The sequence below is a fragment of the Oryzias melastigma genome, linkage group LG16, assembly GCF_002922805.2.
Source record: "Oryzias melastigma strain HK-1 linkage group LG16, ASM292280v2, whole genome shotgun sequence".
Classification (NCBI taxonomy): domain Eukaryota; kingdom Metazoa; phylum Chordata; class Actinopteri; order Beloniformes; family Adrianichthyidae; genus Oryzias; species Oryzias melastigma.
Window position 1 is genome coordinate 24804198 of NC_050527.1, and position 11909 is coordinate 24816106.

At 39.2% G+C, this 11909-nt stretch overlaps 1 protein-coding gene and 1 long non-coding RNA gene across 3 annotated transcripts in view; one reads left to right on the forward strand and one right to left on the reverse strand.

Annotated features, from left to right (window-relative positions):
• pear1 (platelet endothelial aggregation receptor 1) overlaps nucleotides 1-11909 on the forward strand; it is a 62181-nt gene that overhangs the window by 31426 nt on the left and 18846 nt on the right. The window contains exons 2-5 of the mRNA XM_024258290.2: nucleotides 1038-1148; nucleotides 3522-3623; nucleotides 3697-3797; nucleotides 8278-8370. Of these exons, the coding sequence (XP_024114058.1) occupies nucleotides 1042-1148; nucleotides 3522-3623; nucleotides 3697-3797; nucleotides 8278-8370 (403 nt within the window). The 5' untranslated portion in view covers nucleotides 1038-1041. The remainder of the gene's footprint in view (nucleotides 1-1037; nucleotides 1149-3521; nucleotides 3624-3696; nucleotides 3798-8277; nucleotides 8371-11909) is intronic.
• The window catches only part of LOC112136543, a 9231-nt gene continuing 1477 nt past the window's right edge, over nucleotides 4156-11909 (reverse strand). Inside the window, exon 3 of one of the 2 annotated variants that reach the window (XR_002917373.2) lies at nucleotides 4156-4322. This is a non-coding gene — a long non-coding RNA (uncharacterized LOC112136543). Of the gene's footprint in view, nucleotides 4323-10213; nucleotides 10873-11909 lie in introns of those variants that run through there. The other variant, XR_004949260.1, reaches the window with a different exon arrangement.

The following is an 11909-nucleotide window of genomic DNA, read 5'->3' on the forward strand; positions in this document are numbered from 1 at the left end:
GACAAAATGGGGACTTTTAGGTTTTGCTAAATTTCTAAATGTTTTTAGAATTTAAAGAAACCAACAGGTGAACGGTTGATGAGCTGCTCTGAACTCAAACCAACAACTCCATGATTGAACCAAATAAACTCCTGAATTTTTGTTGATTTTTCTTCTTCTTCTATCAGCACCAAACTTTTCTGCTTCCTAATCTCAGCTGCAGTTTTCTTGTCATTGTCCCACATATCAGCGATCCCCGAGGACAGATGGCCCCAGAAGTTCTGGAGAGCTTCATCATTGAGGATTTGTTGAGAAAACAGCTCAAACGTTTCCACGTCAACACGATGTCCGCGCTTTCAAGAACCAGCGAGCGTTCCCATGATACTTTTAGAAGTTTCACACGGCCGGCCCGCTGAACTCCTGTTGGTGGATGTTTTTAGGGGTAAAATGTAGAAACCGAAGCACCTCCTCCTCCTCCTTCTCCTCCTCCTCCTCCAGAGGGCCGAACTGGGTCCTCGTGCCGGGACGCTCTGCTCTTGATCAGCTCCAGATGCTGGAGCGTGTTCGCCTCTCTGCTCTGATGGATGGGGGTCAGGACGGCGTTGGGAACTCGCTTCCCTCCTTCGCTGCCTCGCCTCGTGTCTCCGTGACGCTCCATCTGCCTCCTCGCTGCTGCTCGCCGTCAGGCCGGCTGCTGGTTTCTGCTTTGTGAGCCGGCTCCGTTCTGGCACGCCGCCTCACTACAGCTGAGGGTTTAATTGACTCTTTTATAGTCAGAGAGTAAATCTTAACAGTGATTTATACTGCTGATAAACAGAACCAGTTTTCGCTCAGCTTTTCCATCCACCGCACTGTGAACTGTTAATTATAGTAAATGAAACCAAAACAGCTCAAGCAAGCCTCCAGTTGAGCAAAGTTTTCCACTCTGAAAAAGTTCTGCTCTATTAGCTCCCCAAACCCCAGAGAACAGATCACTTTTCCTTAAATTGTGGCTCTGAGAATGGTTGAAAACAATAAAAGGAGACTTCTCTGTAAACTGCTCTCCTTTCTCCCCTCAGGACCATGCCGGCTCTGCTCAGCCCCGCCGTCCTGCTGCTGTTTGGCCTCCTGACGGGCCTGAGCTCCTCTCTGGACCCCAGAGACCCCAACGTGTGCAGCCTGTGGGAGAGGTGAGGCCTGTGCGGCGGTGGCGAGCGGCGCCTGGGATTTCCTCACACACCGAGCAGACAGCAGAGAAACTGCCCAGCTAATCACTCTGCTCGGTTAACAGCAACAAGTCAATGAAAAGTCGAGTGCAAACAAAGGCAGCAGTTCTACCATGAACACCGTGGTCACATGACCCATCTGGTTTGAGTTTAAAGAGAATTTTTTAGCTCTTTTCAAACAAACATGAAATTATTTAAGTTTGTATTCCCAAAAATTGTCAAATTTGTTCAACTGCTTTTGGAAAAGAGTCAAAGAAAACCTCTGAGAGCTTAAAATACAAAACAAAAAAAACTTTGCTTTTATCTAATTAGGAAAGTTTGATCTAAAATACACGTAAACATATCTTAAAAAGAGAAGAAATCCCCTTTTACATGAACATTCAAGTGGAATAAAAGGTTGGAACCAAAAGTATGATATTAGTGCAGAAGTTTGGCTGTTTAACTGAACTGTAGGAGGAGTGGATTCATTTTGTGAGAAGCCACCTGGTGGTGACCTGGTGAAGTGTGTTGGCTTCACTGACTTTAGGTTTCAAACCAGCTTCAAATCAAATCATGTTCCACTTCCAAACTGAGAAGACATTTATTACAGATTCAGTCCTGTGTTAGAGGTCAATTCTAATGAAAACGAGAATTAGAAGTGACATAAAGGCTCAACTTTAACACTTTTATCTTCAAATGTTTAAATGTGAAACATCAAAAATCATTTTTTTAGTCATTCTGCAGCATAAGTTACTCATTAGGGTCAATAATTGGCACAGTTTGTATTGTTCGCATTAGCTGGATCAAGTCAAGAGTTTCTAACTCCAGATTGAGACAATCCTTTTCGACTATGATGTGTTTCCTTGCTATATTGTGGTTCACCTTTTGCTGTGTTGCAGATTTTTTTTGTTTAATTTTGCATGTTTTATGAACAATATTGTGTTCTGTGTTCCGATTGGCTACAGACCTTGTCAATCAATCTCCTCCATTCTGTCTCCAATACAGAATGCAATCAGTTTCCCAAATCTATCTCAAATCTTTGATCAGATTTTTCTATGAATAGAATAGAATAGAATAGAGATTTATTAATCCAGAGGGAAATTGTTTACAGATTTGAACTATGAGAGTTTAATCAAGAGGTAAAAGTGTGAAAACGTTCCTGTTTCAGAAGAGTGTATGAAGCGTGTTGTTAGGAATTTTACAGCCTTAAAACATCTGTATTCCTACTTCACGGATTTCACCTGTTGCAGGTTATTTTTAGAACTTAACGCTCAATAAACGAGATAAAATGTGTAAAGTTTGTGGTCAATAAAATCATTGTTAACCATTAATGAAGGGATCATTTTTACTGATTTACCAGAGAAAATAATGATCGACATTCGTGTTTATGGCTGGTAATGTACAGTGTTTATTTATGGTATTTATTGTCATTATAAACATTTTTTTTACTGTTTATTTATGAAACCTTTTTTTTTTTTAAAGCTGGAGAAAATTGCACAAAAATTAGCTCTAAAATTAGCATTATCATGAATGAAAATGTTTTTTTTCAGTTTTAGTTTTTGCTGTAATGCATATTTAATAAACACAATTATATTTACATAATTAAAAATGATAAACAACACTCAAAATGATTGTATTGAATCCTTTAAAACCCCTTATTAACCCCTAATTTCCACAATATTCTTTGTTTATGTGATAAACGTGAGTCTGTTGATCCAACATGGAGAAAAAAAGTGACTTTCAGGCTTTTTTCTCAGCATAAATCAGCTTATTTACATTGATTGCGCAAACGCTGATAAGTGCTGAACATGTTAAACAGCTTGAGGCCGCTTTGCTTCAGAATCCGCTGGAATTTTGCTAATTGCATCAACGGTTGAAGTGCAGGTGTTGAAGAGTTAAAATGACCCTAATAATGAATTATATTGATCAATTAATCCATAAGAGAGATTAAAAACACAATAATTTAACTGAAAGTTCAAATATTTTTTTTAAATATCCGACAGATTTGAAAGATTTTGGAAGCAGCCTCATTTGCCTGATTGTTTTTAGCAAACCTTTGATATAAAAATGTTTAAAACTTCAAAAGGGAAAACTTTATTTGATCTTTGTGAATTTTTTGAAAGATTTTGTTACAGTAATCCATATAATGTGTTGTGATGAAAGATTGTCAAAGACTAAAGTCAGATTTTCTCTTCATCTGCAGATTTTTCGCACCTTTTATTCCAAAGTGTTTTTGATGAAACTTTGTATTTTTAGACTTTAACCCATAACTGATGAATGGAGGTCAAATAAATCCTTCACAGCTGAAATGATAAACATCTTCTTGGATTAATGAATGATCCTGATTCTGGTTTCCAGCTTCACCACTTCAGTCAAAGAGTCCTACTCTCATCCCTACGACCACGTGACAGAGGAGCCGTGCTCGGACCCCCGCACCTCCAACCGATGCCTCCGCCACAGGTAGGAGGAGCTTCTGCTTCAGCTTCTGCTGGTGTCGCCGACCTCTCCAAGCAGCTCGGTTCTCTGCTTCCAGAATCACCTACAGAACAGCCTACAGGCAGGCAGTGAAGACCGACCACCGCAAGAGGTACCAGTGCTGCCCCGGGTACTACGAGAGCGGAGGCAAATGTGTCCGTAAGTCACTTTACGGCCTTTAGCCTCACAAAGGTCCTCAATATGATGAAATAAAAATGGAATCCATGAATTTGAAACATTAAAAACTCTCACTTGATGAAAGAAAAGTTAAAGACCTTAGCACGACTCGTGGATTTATTATTAGAATTTAAAACAAATTCATTTTCAGAATCTACAAACTAGAAACAAAACATAATATTTACCTTAAACCTGCGTGGAAAATAAATCCTCTGGAGCTTTGAGGGGAGGGAAAAAAATAAGAGTCGACACTTCGACTGAGGAGTGCAGTTATAAATTCATTATAAAATGTAAAATAATTCTTATAAATATCAGTTTATACAGAAACGGCCTGCAGCACTTTTTTTTTTAAACTGTCTTCTCGTATTTTCTGGTGTTCGACAGGCATAGACGCTCCTCAATCCAGAGTCTTGTTGGTTCTGTCAGATTCTTTTCCTAAAGCTCCCAACAAGAGGTTGAATCACAGAACCCCGGCGCCGAGCGTTCCTGCCGAGCTCCAGACGTTTGCTGCAAAACAAAGCAGTTTATCAGAGAAAGTGTCCGACACCTGAACTGATCCATGCATATTTTATCGATTTAGTAGTTTTACGATTTTTCTGAAAACTGCTTTGTTTTGCTGCAGATTGTATAAAAAGAACAAAAGTATTGTAGAGAACTGAGTTTAACTGAGTGTCTGTCTCCATACAGGAATGTTTCATTCTTTGTTCTTCATTATCTTGTTATCTCAAGAAAACTAAAAAAAAAAAAAAGAGAAAAACCTATCCAGGCCGTTTTCGTCTTTCGTACGTTTGAATAAGAAACTAAACTTTCCTAAAAACAGGCTCTCAGGAATTCCAACGGAGAAAGAAGCGATACAGTTTAATGAAGAAGATTCAACCCTGAATACATTTGAATAAGTGAACTATCGTTAAAGTTTACAAAGCGCTGGACTTCCATTATTCCTTCTTTTGCTGCTTTGCTCCGCCCTTGTAATTCCTGGCCAATGACTGAAGAGATTTTTAGTCACATGATTTTGTTTACAAGTTTTGGCTCAAAACATAAAGTCTGTTTGATGGCCGTCAGACTGCAGACGTTTAGGACTCAATCCAAACCAAATTAGGTGAACTCGGTCCACTAGACTGTCCCAGTCCGAATACACCCTTAGAGTCCGAATACACCCTTAGAGTCTGAATACACCCTTAGAGTCTGAATACACCCTTAGTGAGTAACAGCTGATGTTGTATTCCTGCCAACTGTTGAACGACTCTTCAGCAAAGCACGAGCTCATTCAATAAAATCAACCCCAGATAAACAGGGCAAAATGGAGATAGGCCTTTAACAATTTTAAACTGAACATCCCCTCCTTTGAAGAGATAAATAAAGGTACGTATAATATCTTATCCTGTAATATCGTATCCCTATAGGCAGCTGTGGCTTTATCTGTGTTTAGCTCATCTCTACAGACCATCACGGAGGTCGGTCGAGCAGCTCTGGTCCTCAACGATGTTATCAGCCTGAGCTGCAGCAGCAAATGCTTGTGATGTTTGTGGTTTATGACCAACAATGACACATTTCTTCACACAGTAACTCTTCCTCGTTACTCACAGCCGGCGTCTTGTCGGCGTTTTTTTGTCTTTTTCTTCCACAGTTGGTATGAACAGCATGTGGTGCTTAATAACCAAAATGACGGCTTTGTTCCCCAGCGGAGCTGCTCGGGCTGTAATTGGTGGAATGTTAAACTAAAACATATCGTGTCTTTTTGTGTGTAATTTCATCAGGTTTGGTTTCATCAGCAGAACATCTGTTTGCTTCAGAGGTTATAGTGAGGACACAAAAACACCGATTCATTTATGACTGGGTGTAAAGTTGTGGTGAAATCTCAGATTAAACCAACAGCAATTTTACTGAAATTTCATTTGAACCTTTCCCTCATACTTTGGTTTGGATGTGTATTTATTTTTGTGTGGGTTTGAACTTTAGAATAAAATCCAGAACCTTAATCTGAACCAGCCTGACTTCCATTAGAACTTAGTGGAGTTTTATAACATCTACAACCTAAAAAATGTCTAAAACTTATGGAGAGAAAATAGTCTCTTTGGATTTGTGTGTGCGATTTGTAATTTTAGTGTTTAAAAAACACATATTTAGACTTTTTAATATTAATTATTAGGCATATCTGTTTAAGAAAGTGGGAAAATCTCAAGTTTTCACCAGATATCATTCACAATCTAATTAATGACCAGCATTCTAGCTGCAATTAAACGCATCGACTACACACATGTGGAAACGGGACTAGAGTCTCAAATCAAATTTGTGCATAAATGCGGTTTTCTGTGTATGTGTGTGTCAGGCAATTGTTGTTAAAAAAGATTTGTATGCATTAGTATTGCCGCAGTATTCGCGGGGTTAAGGACCGGAGATATCCGTAAATATGCCGAATCCACGAATACGGAGAACCCCTCCTATCTCTGTCTCACCCATCCCCCCTCCATGAGTCATTCAGGACAATAGACTTTATGACATTACAGTACATGGGGCCGTCACTCTTTCTGTGCCTTTAAACCAGGAGTACGTGCTCCCTCCTCTGTCAAATAAGTCCAAGAGGACATCTACTTCAAGAATTTGCCGGTTTCATCCATGCTAAACACCTTCCCTGGACAACAAGTATCCTCCGCGATCATCAGGATATTCTCAAACCACTTCCGAGTCAGCTGATGCCATTTCTCCTCACTGTTCCGTCGGTAGCGATTCAGGACCTGGTGAGACCAGCCTTTGGCTCGCTGTGTGTGTGAATTAGGCGTCAGTTTTGTTGCATCATTCGTCTCTAGAATCCATCAACAGTTAAAACCGTTGGTTGGAATCCCGAGTTCAAAGCCGAAGCAGACCTTTGCATCCATCATCATCGTCTCCACCCTGCTGCCTCTGCGGACAGAAACGTATAGAAATAGCCGAACGTTTAACCACACGCAGTTTAGCACGGGTTAAAAGAGATTCCTGTGAGGTTTCAGCCACGCTCAGCGGTAATAACAAGCTCTCCGAGTTTTGTGCTGGAAAATCTGGAATTCTGAAGATAAATGTTTGCCGTTCGGTGGCTTCAACCTGCATTTATGGTCACTCGCAGTGGAGCGGCGGCGGCGGCCTCGTGCCACGCTGCTTCCTTTTGTCATGGAAGTGCTCTGAAAAGCTGAGTCAGATAATAGCTGTAATTGAGATGTCATCTGAATTGTAAGGAGTGTGGCGGTTCCTCGTTCCTAAACACAGACAATTACAGTCAGGAAGCTCCAATCTGCTGTGACGACATGCTGCGTCTTCAGGCTTCTCATCTCCAGAGAAGAATGGACCATAATCTGTTTATTATGATCAAGTGGAAAACACTTGTTCTGTTTGAAATTGTTAGTCTGTGTCATAAATACGGGTTTGAGTTCGGCTAATTGAGAGCAGTCACGGTGAGAGCCGCTGAAGGACTCTCCGGCAGACGGCTCCATGGAATGAACGGCATCTTCAACCGTCAGCTCAACAGCTGAGATCCAAGACTAAACCATGAGGAGGGAGCAGAGATCTGGATGAACAAACACACAATATGCTCAGCAGTTCTACAGACTCGTCCAATAAGGAAAGCATCAGCAATGGCGGAGCTGGAACACTTGATATGGAGGGGCAGGAGACTTGGAGACTTCTGAGCAGAAACCCTGATGGGTGGAGAAGACGATTTGAGCGACTGATGATTTAAGAAAAATGATATTGCCTTTTGTTATTTTTCCAAAACTTAAGGAAGCTAGTCTTAATGATTTTTTTAAACGTTGTCAATAATGATACTAAAATATTTTTAGTTTGTTAAGTTGATTTTCAAACTAGTACAAAAGTAGAAAACTCTCAGCACCAAATATTTTTTAATTCCAAGTAATCCTCACATTGGCTTATTTAAATTTGAAGCAGTTATTGCTTTTACTGTCAGAAAAATTAAGTTTTATAATATTTCTTCCTATGTTTAGACAGAAATAGAGACAAGAATCATTAAGGGCTTTACAGTCAACATTCTGAATAGAGATATTTGACCGTTCTTCTGTTTTGGTCTGCGTTCGGGTCACCTAAAACTAAAAGTTCTTAGTATTTTTCAAGCTGATCTTTTGGATCAAGCAGCAGCTTTTCACTAAAAGTCGGTTCAGTGCTGTTAAATAGATAAACGGAACAGCAGTAAATACAGTTTTGGGGTATAACTGCTTTTGTCTGGTCGACCCTGCTGACCTTTGAATAACACTTTAAGACTGTAAAAGAAAGGTTTTAAAAATTTGGAAATCTATAAATCCCAATGAATCTAATGTATTAATCCATTTAGACATTTCTATTCTTCTGTATTTTAATTCCATTCAGCTGATTTCAGACGCTTTACTTTGAAAATATCATGTTTAAAGTCGTGTTTTAGTCTTCCTCCAGTTGTTCTCCATCTTCATCTCTAACCTGTGGATGTTCTCTCCACCTGCAGCTCACTGCAGTAAAGAGTGCGTCCACGGCCGGTGCGTGGCTCCCGACCGCTGCCAGTGTGAGGGCGGCTGGCGAGGCGAGGACTGCTCCAGCGGTAAGCCCCTCCCCCAAGTGTATAAGCGAGGTGACTTTAGCGATGGAAACGGCGCAGGAGCGTGGCAGGGTTTTCATGAGTCACGCTCCAGCTGGACTCTGAGCTTCACGCCGTTAAAAGTCTGTTTTTCTTCTCGCTCTGCTGCTGCTTTCTGAAGAATCAAAGCTTTCCAAGACTTAAAACTGGAGTCCAGCCCCCTCCCCATCTGACCTCAGAGTTTAACCATCTTTAGTGGGCATCTGAAGATGCTCTGACACAGGAGGGGAAATGGAAAACGTCCTTCTCCTCCACATCTCGTCTTACACTCCACCACAACCCTCACTTAACTCGCCTTCCTCCAGCCCTCCTCCTCTTTCTCCTCTTTCTCCTCCGTCCCTGTAATGGAGGCTTTTGGCAGTCGGACCGTCACTTCCTGGATGCCTGTGTGTTGAGCTCTTTAGCTGTGGGATGGGGGAGAGGGTGCCTGATGTTTTCCTACTCAGCAGTCAGAGCTGTTTGCTCCTGAATGTGGAGAACAGATCAGCCTCTTTGTTTACCGATAACATGACGTCAGCATCCAAATATATTTACAGAAGCAGAACTTCTTTATATTCACTGTTCTTTGAAAGTCAAAGCAAGAAAACAGGAAACATTCAGCTCCTGATTCACCAAAATAAAAGAGAGTGCTCTGTTGAAAGGATAAATAATAGCTCTGCAGAAATAACCTTCACAATAATCCATTAATAAATCCAGCAGCTGCTGAACTCTGAGGTCGACCTCTCCATACATCAGCCATGAAAGTGGAACCAAACATTTTCACTTTAGCAGCTTGAAACTGAATCCTGTCATCAAACTTAGGGGAAAAGGTAAATCAAGTTTCTTATCTGATGGTTTGCTCCAAAGTTCATTCTGATCTTCTGCATTTTAGGAACCAGTGAAGCTTTTTATTGTGAAGGTTTCAGAAGAAAGCTCATATGAGCAGAGCAACACTGTAGAAAGACATTTGTCTTATTTCCTGTCTTGCATTAAAAAAAAAAAAAAATCAAGCGTTTCAATAGCAAAATAATCTCAGTTTAACAAAACATGTCTTAATCAGAATTTTCTCCTAAATATTTATAGTTAAACAATTTTTCTGAACAAATCTGAATTACTTTTCTAATTTTAATAACTTTTTACTTATTTCTGGGCCATATTTTTGCAGTAAAGATGGTTAAATTTGAGTGTTACATCAAAAAATAATAATAATTTATGCTAAATACAAGTTTTTTCTTGTTTTTCCTGTGGTAACAATACAGTCAGTCAACAATATTTTATGATAAAAAGAGAAAAGAAACTATCTGGTGTCTTATAGTGAAATTGTAAAACTTCTGCAGCTTTTAATAAGAAGATATATGTTTAAAATATGTTGGGACAAAAAGTATTTCAGTCAGCCACTAATTGAGGCTTTAAAAGATGAGAGAAGCCTGTAATTATCATCATAGATAAACCTCAACTCCAGAAAAATCACATTCTGATTTTTAAAGAATTGATTTGTAAATGATGGTGGAAAATAAGTATTTGGTCGACGACAAAGAAGCAAGATTTCTGGCTCCCACAGACCTTTAAGAGGATTCTCCGTCCTCCACTCGTTACCTGTATGAATGGCACCTGAAATAGAAAAGACACCTGTCCACAGACTCAGTCACACTCCAAACTCCATGACCAAAGAGCTGTCTGAGGACACCAGAAACAAAAGTGTTGACCTGCACCAGAATGAATCTGTTATAGTTAAGCAGCTTGGTGTGAAGAAATCAACTGTGGGAACAATTATTAGGAAATGACAGACCACCAGAATTTACAAATAAATTCTTTAAAATCAGACAATAGGATTTTTATTCTCATTGTTAAGGTTTATCTATGATGAAAATTACAGCTCATCTTTTTAAGTGGGATAATTTACACAATTTGTGGCTGACAAAATACTTTTTTGCCTCACTGTATAAAAGATTTGGAGGTAAGTTTTTAGTTTTCCTCATTTCTTGGTTGAAATGTGATGTGTCCGAATGTTTGGCTCCAACCGCTGTCCTTTCACATGACCTCAGCAGAAGAGGCTGCTTCTGCGCTGAAAGCGATACGTGTGAGTTTCTACTGAAACATTCTAAATCAGCATCAGGGGAATCGTTCACAGACAACAGCAACACGTCCAGCTTCCAGCAGATTAATGGAGAACGGCGCGGACGTGAGAAAATGATGACAAAACCAGAAAAGACGGGGGGAGGTATGGAGCGGGCTGGACGCTCTATTCCTGACTGGAATGTCGCTCGGATACGGACGATTTTCAGAGCTGGAAGCAGCAGCAGCACGGAGGGTCACACGAGGAGATGAAGAGGACTTTGGGTTGAAGTAAGCTGGAGTTTGGACATCCCTCTGGGGAGAAGCAGAATTTTCCCATCTTATCCAAACTCATTCCTCATAGGAGATGCCAGCTCTGACAGGCAGCAGGTTTACATGGTGAAGATGTTTGTTTAGAATCCTCACGTCCTTCTGGAGAACAAACAGCTGCTTAAGAAACCGTCGGCAAAACTGAAACTTCTCACACCACAAAAGCTGCAAACATGAGGAGATCTGACCAAGGAGCTTCTAGTGAATCCACAGACAGACATCCAACAAGTCAGTTCAGGAAAAACTTGAGGGTCAAAAATGTTTATTTTGACTTCTAGATAGAAATCAACAAACATCAGCAAGATCTTTGGTCTGTTGACCTAAAATCTGTCAAAACTGCAGGAAACAAAAAAGACTCAAAGTCAACATAAAGAAAAACAAATTAATATATATGAACTTTTTTTTTATTATTTTTTTAGAAAAAAAAAAGGCAAATCTTTTCTTAGACTGCTACCCGGTCCAGGATGAGTGGAGGAAGATGGATGGATAACAAAAAACAACAATAATAATAATAATGATGATAAAACTCCTATAAACATACTATAAAAAACAAAACAAAAAAATTATAAGAGCAACAACAAAAAAAAGCATTTAATGTGTCTTTATACAACATTTTTTTTTATTTGTTATCGCTTTGAAAAAGTTAAATTACTTTAAATTAAATTGATTGTATTAATTTACATAATTAATCCCAACCTTTATCTGTATAAAAATGGCTCAAATTTTTAAGAAGAAATCTAGAAGTTAATTAGTATTTAGGCAAACCAACCAAAAAAAAAAAAACACCCAAATATTTAGATATGAAGAAATAAAAGTTGAACAGAGAAAAAAATCAAAACCAGAAAACAATTTTAGAAAAGTTTCATTGCATTTTGGGTTATTTGAGTTAATTCTTCTCAACTGGAGTTATGTGACAACATATTTAGAGAGTTATCACAAATATTAGCGCAGGTCGTAAGAGGTTAAGTTTTAAAAACAATCAGGAAGTGGAGACAAATAATTTCATCCTTTAGTTAAACCTAAATATTTGTATTCCTATTGTTTTGTTCTAATTATGTACATTCATAAAGAAAACCTTTATTGTTATCCAACACTGTAAGCATGTATTATTTACAGTAGTAACATTTTTTTTTTTTTTT